Source organism: Carcharhinus amblyrhynchos, chromosome 6, assembly GCF_965287045.1.
Source record: "Carcharhinus amblyrhynchos chromosome 6, sCarAmb.v2.hapA, whole genome shotgun sequence".
In the NCBI taxonomy this organism is placed as follows: Eukaryota; Metazoa; Chordata; class Chondrichthyes; order Carcharhiniformes; family Carcharhinidae; genus Carcharhinus; species Carcharhinus amblyrhynchos.
In genome coordinates this window covers 87891375-87913865 of record NC_137329.1, presented here as the reverse complement: position 1 = coordinate 87913865, position 22491 = coordinate 87891375, and the positions used below count along the sequence as shown (strand labels likewise).

The window sequence follows — 22491 nt, the reverse complement described above, 5'->3', positions numbered from 1 at the left end:
CTGACCTACACCTCACAGGCAGCACTGAGGACGACTGGGAACACTTCAGAGATGCTGTCCATACATCTGCACTGAAGCTGCTCGGGCCCTCTACCCGCAAGCAGCATGACTGGTTTGATAAGAATGATGAGGAGATACAGGCTGTACTTGTACTTCATCAGGCCTGTCAGAACAACCCATTTTCAGCTGTCAAGAAAAATGCTTTTACCAGTGCTCGCAGGACAGTCCAGAACAAACTGCGTAAAATGCAGGATGCCTGGCTGAGCACCAAGGCAGATGAAATACAGGGATACGCTGACAGAAACAACTTGAAACGGTTCTATGAAGGTCCTTAACACTTTCTACAGACTCAATCTCTCAGGAGTTCCCCCCTCCTGAGTACAGATGGTACAACTCTCGTTACAGAGAGGGCTCAGATCCTGCAGCGATGGGCTGAACACTTTGAAGTCTTTCTCAACTGACTGTCATCTGATAACAATGAAGCAATAGACAGGATTCCCCAGGTTGATATCAACAGCACCATGGATGACCCACCGGTAATAGCCAAAGTCACAAAAGTTGTCAGCCAGCTATCCAGTGGCAAAGCCCCAGATGCAGATGCCATACCCGCAGAGATCTATAAAGCTATTGGTCCTGTACTTATGGAGAAGCTCACCGAGTTGTTCCAGTCCTTTTGGAAGCAAGGATTCACTCTTCAGGAACTTAAAAATGCTTCCATCGTACACCTCTACAAGAAGAAGAGCAATCGGCAAGTATGCGACAACCACTGAGGAACCCTGCTGCTCTCCATCACAGGAAAAACCCTCACAAGAATCCTGCTAAAGCGTCTGGTCATTCATCTGGAGCTGGGCCTGCTTCCAGAATCACAGTGTGGCTTCCGCAAAGGTCGCGGGACTATTGACATGATTTTTGCTGCACGCCAACTTCCGAAGTGTCAGGAGCAGAATCATGAGCTCTACACAACCTTTGCTGACCTCGCAAAAGCCTTCACACTGTAAGCCAACAAGGCCTGTAGAGGATCATGTCAAAGTTCCGTCAAATTCATTCAGATGGTACGCCAGTTCCATGATGGCATGGTGGCCAGAGTACTGGATGGCGGAGAATCCTCTGAGGCATTCTCAGTCACCAATGGCGTCAAACAGGGCTGTGTGCTCGCACCCACACTGCTCAGCATGATGTTTACTGCCATGCTGAATGATGCCTTCCAGGACAGTGTTGCTGGATTCAGCCTCAAGTACAGAGTGGATGGGAAGCTCTTCAACCTGAGGAGACTTCAAGCTATTACCAAAATGAAGGAGGCTGTTCTGAGAGACCTCCTGTTTGCGGATAACTGCATACTGGCTCAAAGCCAGACATGTAAGTCAGTATGGACAGATTTTCCATGGCTTGTGACAGCTTTGGACTCATCGTCAACATTAAAAAGAACAAAGCATGTACTAGCCTGCTCCTCATGCATCGTACACAGAACCCATAATCACAAAGGACAGAAACTAAAGGCAGAGGATCAGTTCACTTATTTTGGCAGCATCCTCTCCCAAGCAGTGACTATTGATACAGAAGTTAACTGCAGAACAGCAAAGGCTAGTTCTGCTTTCGGTAAACTGTGGTCCACTGTATGGAAACGCCCAGCAACAAAACTGAAGGTCTATAGCGCCGCGGTACTCACTACCTTCTTGTATGCCTGTGAAACGTGGACTGTGTATCGAAGGCATGCAAGACAGCTCAATCATTTCCACATGACTTGTCTTCGCAGAATATTATGCATCAGATGGCAAGACAAAGTACCAGACACTGAAGTTCTCTCTCAATCAAGTCTACCATCAGTCCACACACTGCTTATGAGAGTGCAGACCCAGTGGGCAGGTCATGTCATCCATATGTCAAACGAGCGCATACCTAAGCAGCTCCTTTTTGGGGAACTCTCTACTGGAAGACGCTCACATGAAGGGCAGAAGAAACATTTCAAAGACACGCTCAACGCCTCCCTGAAGTCGCCTGACATAGACACGACCACCTAGGAAACGCTGGCTTACCTGGCGCTGCCTCATCCACCAAGGCTGTCAAGCTTACAAAGCAAGGTGTACTGCTGAAGCACAACTTAAGCACAAGCTTCGCAAGTCCAGAGCCACCAGCGCAACAACTACAGTGTCTACGTAAGTCTGTCCAATATATGCCAGGACATTCCGTGCCCGAACTGGCCTGATCAGTCATCTTCGGACATATTGCAACCAGCCTCGAAGTGACTAAAGGTGTTGAGGTCCTCATCGACGATGACGGACGAACAACAGTTAGAGATGACACTCGAGATCAGGATGTGGAATAAGTCTGGGTGTAGATGAGTAACAGAAGGGGAAAGAAATTGAAAGTGGGAATGGTTGACAGCCCTCCCTAATATTAACCATAATGTAGGACAAAGTATGCAAGATAAAATATCGGATGCTTGGGATAAAGGGATGGCAATAACTATGGATGATTTTAATGTACTCAAATGGGAAAAATCACATTTAGCAATAGTAGCCTGGACAGAATGCTTATCGGATAGTTTCTCAGAATAACACGTTCTGGAACTAGACATTAGGTTATATTAGATTTGGTATTATATAAAGCTACAGGATTAATTAATGACTTCAGAGTAAAGATACCCATAGGAAGCAATGACTACAATATGAATTGAATTTTACATCCAATTTGAAAGGGAGCAGAGTGAGTCTAAGCTTAAATGCAGACATCATGCGGGCATGAAAGCTGAGCTAGCTGAAATGAACTGGTGTACTAGGCTAGGAATGAAATCAATAGAGAAGCAGTGACAGAGATTAAAGGGATATTTCAGGGCACTCAGAGTAAGTATATTGAAAAAAAATTAAGGGGAGGACCCACTATCTATGATTAACTAAAGAAGTAAAGCAAAAAACTGGAGGAAAAAGCACATAACTGCAAATATGAATAGCAAATCAAATAATTGGTCATAATATAAAGAACGGTAGAGAATGACTAAGATTAATCAAAAGAAAGAAATTAGAGTATGAAAGGAAGACTAGACAGATAACAGAAGCTTCTGCAGGTATTTAAAAGGGGAAAAAGTAGGAAATGGCAAATGAAATGAACAAATATTCTACCACTGTCTTCATCATAGAAGAAATAGAAAACTTTCCAGTTATAACTGTAAATCAGAAGATGGAAGAGAGACGGGAACATGGTGAAATTACTATCACTAGGGAAGCAGTATGGAGCAAACTGATGGAGCTGGGAGATGACAAGTCTCCAGGTCAAGTTAGACTTCACCCTAAGTTCTTAAAAGCCAGTAGACAAGTTGGTTTTAATTTTTGTAAAATTCCCTAGATTCTGGAACGGTTCCATCATACTGGAAAGTTGCAAATATAACCCTTTATTTAAGATGAGAGGCAGCAAAAAACAAGAAATTATAGTACTGTTAGCTCAACATTTGATGCATTTTAGTAGATCCAATTCAGGTGGGAGCTATAAAACAAATGGCAGAATCTCAAGAGCAGAGACACAGAGATTTGAGTGTGCAGGTTCACAGATCCTTAAAAGTGGCAGCACAGGTAGAAAAGGTGGTGAAGAAAGCATATAGCATGCTTGCCTTCATCAGACAGGGCATTGGCTACAAAAGCTGGCAAATTATGTTAGTTATATAAAATGTTGGTTCAGCCACATTTGAAATACTGTGTCCAATTCTGGTTACCATACTACCAGAAAGATGCGGAGGCTTTGGAGAGAGTACAGAAAAGGTTTACTAGGATGTGCCTGGTATGGAGGATATTAGCTATATGGAGAGATTGAATAAACTGGGATTGCTCTTCTTGGAGAGACAAAGGCTGAGGGGTGACCTGATAGAAGTTTATAAAATTATCAAGGACAAAGACAGGGTGAACAGTTGAAAGCTTTTTCCTGTAGCAGAAATGACAATTACAAGGGGGCACAAGTTCAAGGTATGGGGGAAGAAATTCAATAGAGCAGTGCAGGGGAGTGGTTTTTTCCCACAGAGGGTAGTGGTAGCCTGGAATGCATTGCCAAGTGACATGGTTGAGGCAGACACATTAGAGACATTTAAGACTCATCTGGATAGACACATGAAAAGGTGGAGAACAGAGGGATACATGCAGTTGGTCTAGATAGGACAATGTGATCAGCAGAGGCTTGACGGGCCAAAGGGCCTGTTCCCATGCTTTACTATTCTTTGACATCGATTGTGTGGAAAAATTAATCATTAGGAGTTTATAGCTGAGTACTTCAAAATCTCAACGCAATCAGGCACAGTCAATATGATTATGCTCAAGGCAAATGAATGTTTTACAAATTCGTTTGAGTTGTTTGAAAAGGTGGCATGTACTGTGGATAAAGGGGAGCCAGTAAATGTACTGTATTTGGATTTCCAGAAGGCAATTGTTAAGATGCCACATCAAAAGTCATTGCACAAAGTATAAGCTTCATCTTAGCATGGACTAACAGAACAGAGAACAGCTTAATTAGGTCTTTTTTTGAATACCAAGATATTACTTGTGGAGTCTCACAAGGATCTCTGCTGGGTCCTCTTGTTACAGTTCATATCAATGATTTAGATAAGGGCGGCAAAAGCAATGGTAGCTAAATTTGAACATCACGAAAACAAGTAGGAAGGTGTGCTGTGAAGTGGGACATGAGGTTGCAAACACATACATAGGCTGAGTGATTGGGCAAAAATTTGACAAGTTGCGTTGAAGTTGCTTACTTCGGCAGGAAGAATAAAGGCAGAGTATTACATAAAGGAAGAAGGACTGCAAAATTCCAAGGTGCAGAGGGATCTGGGTGTTCTAGTACCAGTCACAAAAAAACTAGTGCGCAGACACATTCAGGAGACTAATGGAATGGACAGAAACCTGGAGGTTTGAGCCTTCATCGCCTCGAGATTTTGGCGATTGACGGGCTCATATTGTCAGGCGAGGGAAATAACAGAGGGAGGAGGGAGCCTCACTGGTAAAGGGTGAATTAGTGAAATCGGGTGTGCGGACGCTTCTCCCCCCGACAGCTAGGGTCGGTTTCTCTGACCTGATCCATTCGGCCCAATGATACAGTTAAACCGCATGAAGGGCCCGATCAACTGCTGACCCCGCCATGACTTGAAATTTTCCACTTCAATCAACTGCAGGGTTCCCATTTCTCAAAAGCCTAGTTAATGCTTGGGAAGTGATTGTCGCTGTGATAACGTCCGCGATTACAGCTCCCTGTCAAGAAAAATAGTCGAATCTTCTCCAACGCGCTGCTCCGCCAACCGACTCCCGCGTGACTCTTCCCGCCGGAGATGATATCGTGAGATCTGGAGACGCGCTGCGTGAACCTACGGGATTTCGTGCCAGTTGCCTGGTCGCCTAGCGACCGTTTTATTTATCCCTCACTCGCGGCTGGAAAACGCACCGCAGGAGCGAAAAGAACAGATGTTTCCTCAACGCACACTGTTACAGACATTAGATTGACCGTCACCGTTTTGTTTGTTTTTCAAAGCATTTTCTTCTCGTTTCACATCGAATTAAATTACTGTTGGTTGACTTTAAGGTTGTGAGAAGGAACGAAACAGGTTTGGAAAGATGCACAAACTGGACGGTGCGATTGATTTGAAAGAGGCTGCTATCATAGCGGGGCGAAGGGACTTGGAATTACAGAGGCAGAACAGGGTTTTTAATGCCAGACTCAGAACAATTGGGGTAGGTGTGTAAGGTGTGGCAGTTTCCCTTAATGTCATATACTTTTATCATTTATATCCTATGTGTGAAATCAGAAAATAAGGCAAAAATAATTTCATTGCCGATGGTGACATGAAGATTGTTTTATTTTGATTTATAAGATTTATTTTGTCAAGAGTAATTGCAAGATGGGGGGGGGTGAATTGAGAATTCAATAAATCATAATTGCGGGGTGAGGGGGTAGAATTGAGACCTCATTCAGATAAGCTATAATTAAATCATAGCTCATCTGAATGAGGTCTCAATTCTACCCCCCCTCGTCCCGCAATTATGGTTTATTGAATGGTGGGGAAGGCAGAAAGGACCAAATGGCCTTGTCCTGCTTCTGTGCACTATGTTCCAAGATCAGTATCAATTAATATTTTAATGTATAAGATGTGCTTTTGTTTCACACTATTTGAAAAATTGTTTATCCTCAGCATATTTGCACAAATTTGGTGCAAGTGCAATCATAGAATCCCAACAGTACAAAAGGAGGTCATTCGACCCATCAAGCCTGCAGGACAACAATCCCTCCCAGGCCCCATCCCCATAACCCATGTACTTACCCTGGTGCAAGTGCAATGTAATCATTAAAATCAATTTTGTAATTGTGCATTAAGCATTCTGAAAGTAGAAGGGACATTGTAAGATTGATTTGACTAATATCACGTTTTAGATTTGAAAGGCTAAATTAACTGGCAAAAAATTAATTAATTCTACTGAAAGAAATCATATAACAAACATCTCTCTTTGGATTATTTATTTTGATTTTTTAATGTACTGCTGGTAAATTATTATGTTTTCTTAATTAATGGAATGGGCATCAATTTATGGCTAAGCCCTAATTGCCCTTGACACAGTGGTTTGTAGCCTCATTCTTGAAGTGCTCCAGTCTATGTGTGTACATCCTCAGTGCTGTAAGAAAGGGAGTTCAAATTATAAATGGAGACAGTGTATTTGATGACACATTATTAAGTATTACTTTGCAATGAGCATTATTCCAGTTAGTACAATGGATGCAATCTATAGCAGTAGATATGCAGACAGAAAGGAATTTATGCAACTAAATATTTTAAATGTATACTGCTGTTTTTTATAAGATTGATAAACAGGCATTGGATGGCCAAATCAATGATAGGAAAATTCAGGAAGAGACAGAAGCTAAAAAAGATTTAGCCTTTGGTAAGTTCTGTTGACTTCTGATATATGGGAAAATGATTTAAGGCAATGAGTAAATTGATGATTAGATCACAAAAATACTTTCTCTTCCTTCTCTTGTCAACTGTCCATTCAGACACGTGCAAATGTCTGATTACTAGTGAAGATACAGAAATTGTATTCTCTTTGATGGCAGCCCCCCCAAAAAAATCAACTTTAAAATACAATTCTTAAAGCAGATGAGTATAGCTACAATATCCAAAGTATGATTGGCATCAGTTTTTTAGATCAGCGAAAAATATTCTTTCAATTTTAGCCTCCGATTTCTCTCCTCCATCCTACTTCTTTGCATTTCACAAACATTTTTGTTGTCTTAGTTTATCAATACTCTAGTATATTTTCTTCCTTGCTTCTTCTAAATGCCACATGTGCAATCCTACATGCTCAACAAACCATCCTGCATTTCCATTCTGTTGAAATCAATATTCTCCTCACTGTTTCCTATTCTAATACAAATGTTTCAATGTACTCACTTTCGTTTGAAAACTATGGAACTTTTTGCTTCACTAATTTCTCTTATAGACATTAACACCAAATTATTACTACTTGATTTAAGGGAGATGTAGCATTGCTGGATTAATAATCCAGGAGCCCAGGCTGGAGACAAGGGTTCAATTCCCACTGGTGGGATGTAGGGCCAGTGGGATTTAAATTCAATTAAAAATCTGGAAAGAATGGTCTCAGTAATGGTGACCATGAATCGATTATCATAAAAAACAATCTGATTTGCATCCTGTTCTGGCCTACATATAACATCAGACCCACAACAATGCATATGACTCTTAACTGCCTGCCCTCTAAAATGGTGTGGCAAGCCACACATTTGAAGAACAGTTAGGGATGGGCAATAAATGCTAGTCTTCTCACCTATGCCAACATTCTATGAAAGAATAAAGGAATAAATCCTATACTTCAAACTATGCAGGCACCTGCATTTCCTGCTTACTCCTTCAAATTAAGAAAAATAATAAGAAAAGCCATTGAGATGATAACAATTTTGTTTATTCAATCTCACATTCTTTATCCTCACATAGAATAAAAGTATTTGGTGTATGCATCAATAACAAATACATTATGGATTGACATCAGGGTTTTATTATATCTCATGGCAACTGAAGGTTTTCATACTTGTACTTTTTTTAAGGATAAGCAGTCAATGAGATAAGGAAGGACAGCAACTGGTAACTGTCCCACAGCCCCTCAAAACTGTTACTCTGTGTGAGGAAGCTCACAGGATCCCTACAATGCAGAAGGATGCCATTCAGCCTATTGAGTTTGCACCAACTCTCTGAACACATCTTACTTAGGCCCAAACCCTTGCCGTATCCCTATAACCCTGCCCATTTACCATGGCTAATTCAACCAAACCTTTGGACACTAAGGGACAATTTAGCATGGCCCATCTACCTAACCCACACATCTTTGGATTGTGGGAGGAAACCCATGCAGACATAGGGAGAACATGCAAACTCCACACAGACAGAATATGTCATGGACAAGAAAGTAGAACTTCATGTGGTGGAATTTTCCTTTCCTGCCAATGCCAAGCAGGATCAGAAAATTCGGAGAGAGGCCAAAAGTCAGATTTTCGCTGGCAGGAAAGCATGTTGAAATTTTCCTCTCAGCACTTTGACAGTGGGATACTAGTGGGTTGGATTTGCCACTGATCCATTTTGGGAACCCCACCTGCATGCATTAGCATGTCATGACTACTCACTGGTCAAAAGTTTCCAGCCCTTCCTGCTAGCAGGATCTACTGGTCCTGCCATTGGAAACCCCTTGCAGTGTGCTCCACAGCATCAGGCAGTACAGGGCTGATAAAACCCTGCGAACATTGGCAGGACCAGATGATCCTACTGCTCGTCAGTGGCAAGCCACCTCTGCCACCAGGAAAATGTCATGGGGAGAGGCACTGAAAATCATGCCCATTAGAAATGCAAGTTGCCACATCTCTCCGTGAAGCAGGAAATTAGACTGGTCTTAATCATTACTGGATATATGTGGCTTGCTGCTCACTTCACTCATGACTTTGAAGTGGTTGCAACATTCAAAGCCTACCTGCAACAGTACTGCTCCAGGTCATCAGTGATGCCAAAGCTGCAGTGTTATACTAGACTGGTAGGTATGTCTGTTGGGAATATGGAGCACAGTTGAAATGAGAGATTAAAGACAGCCCTGGGGCTTTGTTAGACATGTTACAGGGCTATTCATGACACACGTGTCATGTTCCATTGAGGGGTAAAGCCTGTGTGTTCAGTGGGGGTCAGCTTGGTGTGTTGGGTGTGCACTTAGTGTCTCAGTACTGGCCTGCAGATGGTCAGGGAAGGCATATAGAGCCTGTAAATGGGAAAAAGCTGGTAAGGAAGTGGGTTACCTCAATATATCACCATGCACACAGCCCCAAGGTCTCCCTGCTCATCATAGGATTCCTTGATGATTGGGAGGATGTAAGTTGTAACAGAGGACGGTCAAAGCTGATGTTGAAGTACAGCACCACCATCTTGAGATGCCAAAGGAATGACGCAGTTTAAAATCAAAACTGGAAAACATTCTCCGTGGGTGGTACTGAGTAGGTGTGGGAGGATCCTACAGCTGGACTTAGAGGCCCTTGCATGGGGCAGCCTCATACTTTTCAGATTCTCAATATAAAGATGCAGTCTCACCTGAAAAAACTCATGAACAATTTATTGAGGATGTAGATTTGGAACCACTGATATATGGCATGCTTCAACATTAGATTGCATGAGTCTCTCATTTAAGGTGATCAATATGACATTTAAGGAGAGGAATGTGAGAAGGGAAGATGCTGCCAAACATGATGTCAAATAGTCATGATGTGCAGATGCCAGCATTGGACTGGGGTAAACACAGTAAGAAGTCTCACAACACCAGGTTAAAGTCCAACAGGTTTATTTGGTAGCAAAAGCCACTAGCTTTCAGAGCACTGCCCCTTCATCGGGTGAGTGGGAATTCTATTAACAAGCAGGGCATATAAAGACACAAACTCAATTTACAAAGTAATGATTGGAATGCAAGTCTTTACAGGTAATCAAATCTTAAAGGTACAGACAATGTGAGTGGAGAGAGCATTAAGCAAAGTTAAAGAGATGTGTATCATCTCCAGACAGGACAATTATTATTTTGTAAATTGAGTTTGTATCTTTATATGCCCTGTTTGTGAATAGATGTCCCACTCACCTGACGAAGGGGCATAGCTCCGAAATCTAGTGGCTTTTGCTATCAAATAAACCTGTTGGACTTTAACCTGGTGTTGTGAGACTTCTTACTAAACATAAATAGAACAGAGCTGCTGAATATCCACAAGCTGATTATTGAAACTCTTTAAAGTACATTCTAAAGCTTGCATGTTAATAAGCCAAAATGCATCCACACATTCTAATTTCTCCTGTCTCTGCTGCCAAAGGAACAACATTTATTTTGTGGGGGATTTTCCACATTCCCTGCAGCGTGTTTTTCGGTTGTGGGCAAAGGCCCACCGCTGGCCAGTGATGGGATCATCTGGTCATGTCGCTATCATTGGGGTTTCCCATTGGTTCCACCCCTCCGCTGCTGGGAAACAGGTGGCGGGGATTTGCTGTCAGCAAGGCCAAAAGACCCCATTAGCAGGAAGAGCCAAAAAGTCATCCTCTTTAGCTACTTTCTTTCTTTTTATGTATTCATAAAAGCTCTTGCAATTTTTTTTTTGTTTTCCTAGCCAATTTATAATCATAATCTATGTTCCCTCTTTTTTATCAACTTATAAGCAAATCTTCTGTTTTCAAAGCACCGTCAGTCCTCAAGAGTAATTACTATTCTTGCAACATGATAAAACTTTTCTCTTAATCTGATACTGTCCTTACTAAGCCATGGATGGATCATTGTTCCTGAGTTTTTCTTTTTTAAGGAATTGTATTTTTGAATTGTTTCTTTCTATTGTGTTTATCACCATACTATTTAGTCTATTTTCTCAATCAACCTTAGCTAGCTCTCCTGTCAAACAAAACCATCTGCATAGGTAGAAGTTTAAGATTCCAATTTGGACTGGAGTATGCTGCTTTCAAACTTAACATGGAATTCATTATATTATGATTACTTTTTCCCAGTGCATTGTTTACTATGAGATTACCAATTTACCTTGCCTCATTGGCTTAAAAATAAATGGATTGTTTAAATGGTATGACATCAAATCACAGAACTTTATTTTTTGTAACTGTAGAATAATGATTTTTTAAAATATATCAGTAAAAGGTGTTTTACGCGCCTTCTCTTTCCCCTGCCACAGACAGCAAACAAAAGTATATGTGATGTAACATTACTTCTCTCATGTTTTGCTGCAGCTAATGATTTGATTCGCCATGATAAAACAATGTGCCTCCTCGATGAACGGCACAAACGTGACGTGAAGAACTTAAACAAGGCTATTGCTGAATTTCGTCTATGCTACCAGAAACCTGATACACGTCGTGAGTTTGATCTGAATGATCCACAGGCCTTAAGAAAGGATGTACCTGCTCGAATTTCAGACACCGACCCTCGCTGCACTATATCTTCTATGCAAAAGTTTTCTGGGGAAGATTTGCAACATCAAGAACGGATTAAACGTCAGCAGGAGCAAATCAGGGAATGGTCACTTGCACAACAGAAAGAGTTGAAGAATGCTTTGGAAGACCAGAAGTTTGCAAGTTAGTAGAAGAACAAAATAACACACAATTTCAGAATAGATATGACTAACATTATTGAATAACCAATTCTTCAAGAGGTTACTCAGTCACTACCTGTGGAGAAACATCTCTTGCCTGTTTTCCCTCAGACATAATAATAGACTCAAAGTTACTGCAGCACCACTGTATCACGTTTTATTTAATTATGTACTTGCTACCCTTTTATTAAAACAAAACAATTTTCCCTCCTACATATTCAGTTTATTAGGTCCCCATTGCCACACTGTACACAATTCCTCAGTTAAAAGCAGACAGAGAATAATTCCCAGATCATTGATTTCAGATGTTGATCAACTCTGCTTTTTCAATCATCCTTCTGATGAGGGGTCACAGACTTGAAACATTAATTATGTTTCTTTCTCCACAGATGCTGCCTGACCTGCTGAGCAACTTGCTATTGCTTGTATATTAGGTAGATTAGCACCAATTTGTGTACCACTCAGACCTGGTTTCAAATCCAGTCCAAATTGATGAAAAGAAAGTCTCTTCCTTCCACTTATTTGGAGGATCCTATATTGAATTGTAGATTTGGCACATGTGATTATAATTCTGTTGTACAAAACCTGTTCTGATGGGATAGTCTTCATCTGAGTCATGCTGGGACCAGAGTCCTGGCGACTCATATAACTAGGACTGTATTAGGGCTTTAAACTAAATAGTTGGGGGGAGGGTTCAGTTGTATGGAGAATTACAAAATCAAAGGTAAAGGAGAGGGTCGGAGTGCAGGTTAATGATGAGGACTTTCCACTAGTTAAAGGAGCCGAGGGCTCAGGAGAGGTTAGTAAAGTTTTCAGACCATGTAATAGAACAGAGAGTATAGAAGGTGGCAGGAATCTAACCTCAGGCAGAGTAAAAAAGGTGACAAGCATGAGAAGGGTGGTGGTCAACGCAGTGCAGGGAGATGGTCTGGGGAAGAATAACCAGTCTGTGACAGGAAGGGACAAAGCTTGCAAACAAAGGAATGCACTAACAAATCGGGTCCAGGAAAGAAAGACTAACATAAAGACATTTTACCTGAATGCACGTAGCATTCAAAACAAAGTGAATGAGTTGACGGCACAAATCAGTACAAATGATCTAGTGGCCATTACAGAAACGTGATTGCACGGTGACCAGGACTGGGAACTAAATATCCAGGGGTATCAGACAATTCGGAAGGATAGACAGGAAGGAAAAGGAGGTGGGGTAGCTCTGTTAATTAAGGATAACATCAGGGTGGTAGTGAGAGACGATATAGGCTGTAAGGAGCAAAATGTGGAATCAGTGTGGGTGGAGATAAGGAATAGTAAGGGGAAAAAGTCACTGGTGGGCATAGTCTATAGGCCCCCAAATAATAATTTCAAGGTGGGGCAGGCTATAAACTAACAAATAACTAACAACTGTTCCGTGGATAGGTTTATGGATGGAAAGGGAATGGTTTAGGTTAGAGGGTCATTGCTTTTTAACTGGTCGGCGCAACATCGTGGGCCGAAGGGCCTGTTCTGCGCTGTAATGTTCTATGTTCTAAATAACAGATGCATGTAAAAATGGAACAGCAATAATCATGGGGGATTTTAACCTCCATATGGATTGGTCAACTCAAGTCGGATGCGGTGGACTTGAGAAAGAGTTCTTAGAATGCTGTCGAGATAGTTTCCTCGAACAGTTTGTTGCAGAACCTACAAGGGAGCAAGCTATCTTGGATCTGGTCCCGTGTAATGAGACAGATAACATTAATGATCTCCTTGTGAGGGATCCTCTTGGAATGAGTGATCACAATATGGTTGAATTTCTAATACAGAAGGAGAGTGAGAAAGTAGGGTCCCAAACCAGTGTCCTCCGCTTGAACAAGGGGGATTACAATAGGATGAGGGTGGAGTTGGCTAATGTAGATTGGGAACACAGACTAATTGGTGGGACAGTTGAGCAACAGTGAAGGATTTTTAAGGAGATTTTTCTCTACTCAGCAAAAATATATTCCAGTGAAAAAGAAAGAATGTAAGAAAAGAGATAACCAGCCGTGGATAACTAAGGAAATAAAGGAGAGTATCAAATTAAAAACCAATGCATACAGAGTGGCCAAAATTAGTGGGGAACTAGAAGATTGGGAAAGCTTTTAAAAACAACAAAGGACTACTAAGAAAGCAATAAAGAAAGGAAAGATAAATTATGAAAGTAAACTAGCACAAAATATAAAAACTGATAGTAAAAGTTTTTACAAATATATAAAACGGAAAAGAATGGCTAAAGTAAATTTTGGTCCGTTAGAAGATGAGAAGGGGGATTTAATAATGGGAAATAGGGAAATGGCCAAGGCCTTAAACAAGTTTTTTGTCGGTCTTCACAGTGGAGGACACAAATAGCATACCAATAATTGACGGTCATGGGACTGTAGGGGGTGAGGACCTGAAAACGGTCACTATTACTAAAGAGGTAGTGCTGGGTAGGCTAATGGGACTAAAATGGGGCTTTCTTTACTCAGAGGGTAGTAAGGGTGTGGAATGCCCTGCCTGCAACAGTTGTGGACTCGCCAACTTTAAGGGCACTCAAATGGTCATTGGATAGGCATATGGATAATATTGGAATAGTTTAGGTTAGAGGGTCATTAGATTGGTTCCACTGGTCGGCGCAACATCAAGGGTCGAAGGGCCTGTACTGCACTATAATGTTCTATGTTCTAAAGGTAGACAAGTCCCCTGGTCCCAATGGAATGCATCCCAGGGTACTAAAAGAAATGGCAGAAGTAATAGCAAATGCATTAGTTGTAATTTATCAAAATTCGCTGGACTCTGGGGAAGTGCCAGCTGATTGAGAAACAGCTAATGTAACGCCACTGTTTAAAAAAGGAGGTAGACAAAAGGCAGGTAAGTACAGGCCAGTTAGCTTAACATCTGTAGTTGGGAAAATGCCGGAATCTATCATTAAGGAAGAAATAGCAGGACACCTGGAAAAGAATGGTCCAGTCAAGCAGATGCAGCATGGATTCACAAAGGGAAAGTCAAGTTTGACTAATTTACTGGAATTTTATGAGGGTATAACAAGTGTGGTTGACAGAGGGGAACCGGTGGATGTGGTGTATTTAGATTTCCAGAAGGTATTCGATAAGGTGCCTCACAAAGGATTGCTGCATAAGACAATGGTACACAGAGTTGGGGGTAAAGTGTTAGCGTGGATTGAGGATTGGCTATCAAACAGAAAGCAGAGAGTCAGAATAAATGGGTGCTTTTCCGCTTGCCAATCAGTGACTAGTGGCATGCCACAGGGATCGATGCTGGGGCCTCAACTGTTTACCATATACATAGACGGTCTGGAGGAGGGGACTGAGTGTAGGGTAACAAAGTTTGCGGATGACACAAAGATGAGTGGGAAGGCAAATTGCATGGAGGAAACAGAAAGTCTGCAGAGGGATTTGCATAGGCTAAGTGAGTGGGTAAGGATCTGGCAGATGGAGTATAACGTTGGTAAGAGTGAGGTTATCCACTTTGGAAGGAATAATAGTAAAATGGATTATTATTTAAACGGTGAAAAATTATAACATGCTACTGTGCAGAGGGACCTGGGGGGTCCTTGTGCCTGAATCACAAAAACTCAGTTTGTAGGTGCAGCAGATAATCAAGAAGGCAAATGGAATGTTGGCCTTTATCGCAAGAGGGATGGAGTATAAAAGCAGGGAGGTTGTGCTGCACTACAAGGTACTAGTGAGACCGCACCTAAAGTACTGTACAATTTTGGTCCCCTTATTTGAGAAAGGATATACTAGCTTTGGAGGGGGTACAGAGAAGGTTCACTAGGTTGATTCCGGAGATGAGGGGGTTAGTTTATGAGGAGAGATTGAGTAGACTGGGCCTGTACTCATTGGAGTTTAGAAGGTTGAGGGGAGATTTTATAGAGACATATAAGATAATGAAGGGGCTAGACAGGATAGAAGCAGCGAGGTTATTTCCACTTAGAATGGAAACAAGAATAGGGGGCATAGCCTGAAAATAAGGGGGAGTCAATTTAGAAGAGTTGAGGAGAAAGAATCATTGGAATTCTCTGCCCAATGAAGTAGTAGAGGCTACCTCATTAAATGTGTTTAAGTCACAGATAGATAGATTTTTAACCAATAAGGGAATTAAGGGTTATGGCGAGCGGATGGATAAGTGGAACTGAACCCACTATCAGATCAGCCATGATCTTATTGAATGACAGTGCAGACGTGAGGGGCTAGATGGCCTACTCCTCCTCCTATTTCTTATGTTATGTTCTTCCCATAACCTAGTACATATTGACATTGATATGGTAGTCTCATTCAGAGATTACTGAGAGAATTGCCTTTTGTAGCACACCCCAAATCCCCCAAGATGTCCCAAATAATTTCACAGAATGGATTATCTTGAATTGTAGTCACTGCTCTTAGGTAATTGTACATACAGTGTTCTACAAGAAGCAAGAGATGAATTACACATTAACATGCTTTTGTTGATGGTTGAAGGAGAGATGCTAACTAGAACATGGGTGGAACTTAAGAACATAAGAAACAGGAAAAGTAGTAACTCATACAGCCTCCCGAATCTGCTCTGCCATTTAATATGATCATGCTTGATTTTCTGCTTCAACTCCATTTTAGTGTCCATTGCTGAAATCCCTTGATTCCCTGAGAGACCATCTATCTCAAACTTAAATATACTCAGCCCTAGAGCATTCACAATCCTCCGGATATAAAATTCCAAAAATATTCACAACATTCTGATTGAATAATTTTCTCCTTATCTCAGTCCTAAATGATTGACTCCCTTATTCAAGTCTCCAGGTTCTAGATTCCCCAGTGTGGGGAAACAACCTATCTAGCTATTGTGTAAAGCCCCTTCAGAATGTTTCAATTAGATCATCTCTCATTCTTCTAAACTCCGGAGAATATAGGCCCAATTTACTCAATCTCACATCACAGGACAAACACCTCACTCCAACAACCATTCTGGTAAACTTTCACAGTACCACCTCCAATACAAATATATCTTAGCTTTACAACTTTACTTTATAACTTCTAGACCTCTTCACATAGAATTGATTTTCTGAATGCGCACCCCTCTTTCTTGCTGGCTATGCAAATTGAGAATTATGGATGAGCATCGTAGGATTTTATTTAATTTCTTTCAATGGGTTGAAACATCTGAGAAATGTGCTTCTCATTTCCCAATGTCTGGATGGTCAGTAAGCATGGATTCCTGTTGACTGTGTGCATTCCAAAATTGACCCTGTTTGAACACCTGCCTGAGCAAGGAGAATTTGCATTCCAAAGAATGGAACTGGAATGCAATACAATAAGTAAAAAATTGTTACATCATGGTATCAATACATATTTTGTGATTTATATAAATACATTGTTTGAACAACAAAGAGCTTTTTTCAGTCTGTGGCCTGTAATGCACTTGATTTGCTAGCACTTTAGAAAAATGTGCCATTTATTATTTAATAACCTGTCCATTGAAGAGAAAAAGAATAATAAAACTTGAAGTAAAAAGGTAACTTTTTATGATTTTTGTGCTGTTCTGTTTTTCAGATAAATTGTATGATGCAAATAGAATATCTCAGGATCAAAGAGCTTGTACAGTGCAGCAAATGGAAGATGACATGAGGAGGGCTGTTACTGTAGCAACAAAAGATTTTAATCGGGCACAGGTTTCACTTTTCCTACTACCCTATTTGATTTTGGTTAGAGACTAGATCAACTCTAGGCATCTCTTCTGCTTTGCATAATTCAGGTATCAGTGCTCTTCCCTGTTCATAAAAAGGCCTCACTTGCATAAAATGCAGGCAGGGTGGGTAAAGGTGGCTGCAACAGCATTTCAGTGCTTATAATTTTTATGAAGTCACCAGTTCAGTTCTATTTTCTTTGAAAAACCAAGGTCATGGATATGAATCTAACTTTGGTTAGAAGTCATACAATTATATTTTGTTGACAAGTACATAGTACTAGAATCTGTCAAAGGTTTTGAACATGATTCACATGAATATTCAAAGCAGAGTTTTTTTTTGCATTTTAAAAAAGTGATTTATTTCTTAGCATGTTTTGAGGTGGTGACTTGAAGATCATGCTAGAGGAAATCTGCTTTACAGGAGAACATCCGAACAGAGGTTGTGATTTGAACTTTGGTAAGATGAGATCAAATTGGCCACCTAATTTACACCCAGTCTAATGTTCCCTTCCATTGATTTCAATGAAAGGTATTGAGTGTGATCTTTCCGCCTGCTGCACTGATCAAGTAGCATATTGGGTCAGGACATTTTAGCAGGAGGCTAAAAATGAAAACTAAGCCCAGTGTCAGGCTGGTGATGCTCCTCCCCGGCCTTTTTTGCTGATGTAATCAGCCTTGCACCCTTGCCGATTTAAATATTTATGTGCTGATTTAAATCTGTTTAGTGAGCCCAGGATGCAATAGTCTAGGCTCACATAGCTGTCCGACCTCACCATTGGAGATCCTGACCAGCAAAGTTCACAGATGTCCCCACCAACAGGGGGGGATCCTGATGTGATGGCTTTGCCAATGGGACCAGAGGCCATTGAGACCTCCACCAGTTGGTTGGGGGCAGGGGAGTGCAATTCTCCTTGGACGATTGGGGGGTGTCTGTGGGGAGGGGATGGCAATGTGGTGGGGGATGGGGAGTGGGTTGACAGTGGATGCATGCCTAGCAGCCTGCAGCTGACTTCCACAGGGAGCCAAAAAAATTGACAGAACGTAAAAGAAATGGCTTGGGGTAGCTCACAGAAAAAGAAGAGTTAAACATTACGGTTTTCAGATTTTCATGACACTTCAGAAAATTCCATCCATGGTGTATTATGGTTGATTAATTACGGCTCACATCATCAAAATTTAAAAGTACCTCCAGTATGTACAATGGGGCAGTAAATTAATAGACAGTTCCTTTTATTCTATCACGTAACACAAAGAGAATAATGCTGGGGTTTTTTTTAACTTTTAGGCAATTGAATCAGCTACAAGACGCAAGCTTGAAAAGCAGCAGGAGCAAGAAGATAATTTAATTGAAATTGAAAATCAGCGTCACAGTGACTTCCTAACAGAAAATCCAAATCAGGCACTGAGTGCTTTTGGGCCAAACAGAGTAATTGTACATCGCTGGAAAGGAATGACCCCAGATAAAGCAGATGAAAACACTCGCAAACTGAAGCAACAGATCCAAGAGAGAAAGGTACTGTGTCAGCTGCCTCCAGTTTTGTGCTACATGCCGTATTTATATTTTGTATACTTCTGCTAACATTGAAATCTTCCATTGCCTTCATGTGTTGGAACCTTCATGTGTGTCAATGGTTGGCAATAGACATTGATTATGGAGCCAATTTTGCCTGACTGAAATACAAACATACTTTTACAGCAATGGATGCCAGATGGTGATCAAAAGTGGGGAGTTGCGGGATGGGAAAATTCCCCTCCCCCATGTTTATGCTTTTGCCCTGGCTGACATCAGCTAAGTTAAAACAGGTTGTGGATCAGTATCCATTCTGACATGCATAATTACTGATGTATGACATGATATTCACCCATTGAGCAATTAGAACTTTTGCGATGTAAAATACTATAAGAAAATATTGTTATGATTTGAGCTCACTGTTCATACTCAAAAGTTAAGCGTGCTTCAGTAAACAAACCCTGACTCTACAAAATATGACAAAATCCATAATCTTATGGTGAAAAACAATTCTACTTATGTGTATATAGACTGAAACATCACAGTACATTTCTGATCCCTCTAAAATTGGCAAGAAATACATTGTAAGAAGTCTCACACACCAGATTAAAGTCCAACAGGTTTATTTGGTTAGCACAAGCCACTAGCTTTCAGAGTGCTGCCCCTTCATCAGGTAAGTGGGAGTTCTGTTCACAAAGAGGGCATATAAAGACATAAACTCAATTTACAAAATAATGGTTGAAATGTGAGTCTTTATAGGTAATCAAGTCTTAAAGGTACAGAGAATATGAGTGGAGAGAGCGTTAAGCACAGGTTAAAGAGATGTGTATCATCTCTGGCCAGGACAGTTAGTGAGATTTTGCAAGCCCAGGCAAGTCATGAGGGTTACAGATAGTGTGACATGAACACAAGATCCCGGTTGATACCATCCTCGTGCATGTGGAACTTGGCTACCAGTCTCTGCTCAGCGACTCTGCGTTGTCATGTGTCGTGAAGGCCGCCTTGGAGAACACTTACCCGAAGATCAGAGGCCAAATGCCTGTGACCACTGAAGTGTTCCTCAACAGGAAAAGAATACTCTTGTCAGTGATTTTTCCAGAGAAGATGTCGTAGCATCTCCACTCCGGGGAAGTACTGGACAACAAAGGGTACTCTGTCTGCCGTGTCCCGTGTTTGTTTTCTGACAATATCCTGTGTATATGGTTCAAACAAGACTTTTTCACCTCACAGGACTTTTAACTGATGCTATACACTAGATACATCGATGACATTTTCTTCCTTTGGACTCATGACGAACAATCACTAAAACAACTATGTGATGACATCAACAAGTTCCATCCCACCATGAGACTCATCATGAACTACACTCCGGAATCTGTTGCATTCTTGGACGCACACATCTCCACCAAGGATGGTCACCTTAGCACTTCACTGTACCTCAAGCCCACAGATAACTGCCCGATACTCCATTTCTCCAACTTCCACCCTAAACACATTAAAGAAGCCATCCCCACGGACAAGCCCTCCATATACACAGGATCTGCTCAAATGATGAGGATTCCAACAGACACCTCCAGATGGTGAAAGATGCCCTCATGAGAATAGGATATGGCGCTCAACTTATCAATCGACAGTTCCGACGCACCATATCGAAAAACCGCACCAACCTCATCAGAAGACAAATACAGAACACGGTGGACAGAGTACCCTTTGTCATCCAGTACTTCCCCAGAGCGGAGAAGCTACGACATGTTCTCCAGAACCTTCAACATGTCATTGATGAAGATGAACATCTCGCCAAGGCCATTCCCACACCCTCACTTCTTGCCTTCAAAACAACTGCACAACCTCAAACAGACCATTGTCTGCAGCAAACTACCCAGTTTTCAGGAGAACAGTGACGACACCACACAATCCTGCCACAGCAACCTCTGCAAGATGTGCCAGATCATCGACACGGATGCCATCATCTCACACAAGAACACCATCCACCAGGTACATAGGACATACACTTGCAACTCGGCCAACGTTGTCTCCCTGATACGCTGCAGGAAAGGATGTCCCGAGGCATGGTACATTGGGGAGACCATCCAGACACTACAACAGATGAACGAACACCGCTTGACAATCACCCAGGCAAGAGTGTTCTCTTTCTGTTGGGGAACACTTCAGCAGTCACAGGCATTTGGTCTCTGGTCTTCGGGTAAGCATTCTCTAAGGCGGCTTTCACGACACATGAGAATGCAGAGTCACAGAACAAAGACAGATAGCCAAGTTCCGCACACATGAGGACGACCTCAACCAGGACCTTGGGTTCATGTCACACTATCTGTAACCCCCACGACTTGCCTGGGCTTGCAAAATCTCACTAAAAACTAAAGAATAAGTTCTACCTTTCTGACCTATCGAGTTACAAAGAACGAAGAACATCCCAGCACGGGAAACAGGCCCTTCGGCCCAACGAGCCCGCGCCGCCGCATCTTCCCACACCTACCCTGCCCTGTGTGTATGTGAGTGGAACCCCTAATGTAGCCATTCAGGGGAGAATAGTGTCAATTTGGTACACCAATCAGCCTAAGAGCACATCTTTGGGGTGTGGGAGGAAACCGGAGCGCCCGGAGGAAACCCACGCAACCACAGGGAGAATGCGCAAACTCCCACAGACACAGGCCCAAATCCATGTATCTGCAGAGCTAGCAGTGATAGTCACTGAGCTGTTGCGGTGCCCATCTGCTGGTCCAGGATTAAGCACACACAACGACACGAAGTACTAGGCCACTCCTGGAACCTCCAAGAGCAGCCCACGCACGACCCACCGTGTGCATGCCCCTTGTTTGACAACAAGGTGGACCAACAGTGTGGAATAAAAAGACAATACGTTAACATATAAAACTACATTTCCGGTGTTGTCCTGAGGCTCTGACCCTATTAAATACCCTCTACTATAACCCTCCATCCTTGCTTCGCTCATGCGTCTGTCTAAGTAAACCTTAAACAAGTCCAACGTGCCTGCCTCCACCACCCTACTCGGTAGTGCGTTCCATACCCCCATGACCCTCTGCGTGAAAAGCCTTCCTCCCATATCCAAATTATACTTCTCCCCCCTCACCCTTAGATCGTGACCTCTCATAATTGTCCCCAATCTAGGGAAAAGCCTACCACTGTTTATCTATTCCCTTCAGTATTTTATATACCTCTATCATATCCCCCCTTAATCTCTGTCTTTCTAAGGAGAAGAGCCCCAGTTTCTCCAACCTTTCCTCGTAACTCAGTCCTTCCATGCCAGGCAACATCCTGGTAAACCTCCTCTGCACCCTCTCCAGGGTCTCCACGTCCTTCCGGTAGTAAGGTGACCAGAACTGGACGCAGTACTCCAAATGCGGTCTAACCAACGTTCTGTACAACTGAAGCATTAGACGGCAGCTCTTATACTCTATACCCCTTCCTATAAAGGCTAGCATTCCATAAGCTTTCTTCACAACCTTCTCTACCTGTGTCGACACCTTCAGAGAGTTGTGCACCTGCACTCCCAGGTCCCTCTGTATCTCTATACTCTTAATCGGTCTGCCTTTTATCACATAACTCCTCCCTGCATTATTCCTTCCGAAATGCATTACCTCGCATTTGTCAGGATTAAATTCCATCTGCCATCTATCTGCCCAATA

General features: G+C 42.0%; 2 protein-coding genes across 7 annotated transcripts in view; one reads left to right on the top strand and one right to left on the bottom strand.

The window, feature by feature from the left end:
* Positions 1–5155, bottom strand: part of LOC145344509 (structural maintenance of chromosomes protein 1B-like) — a 141494-nt gene extending 136339 nt beyond the window's left edge. For all 6 annotated transcript variants that reach the window (XM_080191686.1, XM_080191684.1, XM_080191687.1 and 3 more), the window contains exon 1: positions 5047–5155. In XM_080191686.1, coding sequence (XP_080047812.1) covers positions 5047–5155 — 109 coding nt within the window. The remainder of the gene's footprint in view (positions 1–5046) is intronic.
* A 252-nt stretch (positions 5156–5407) lies between these two features.
* Positions 5408–22491, top strand: part of LOC145344082 (RIB43A-like with coiled-coils protein 2) — a 37232-nt gene continuing 20148 nt past the window's right edge. The window contains exons 1-5 of the mRNA XM_080190887.1: positions 5408–5699; positions 6821–6902; positions 11276–11620; positions 17181–17299; positions 18602–18829. Coding sequence (XP_080047013.1) covers positions 5583–5699; positions 6821–6902; positions 11276–11620; positions 17181–17299; positions 18602–18829 — 891 coding nt within the window. The 5' untranslated portion in view covers positions 5408–5582. The remainder of the gene's footprint in view (positions 5700–6820; positions 6903–11275; positions 11621–17180; positions 17300–18601; positions 18830–22491) is intronic.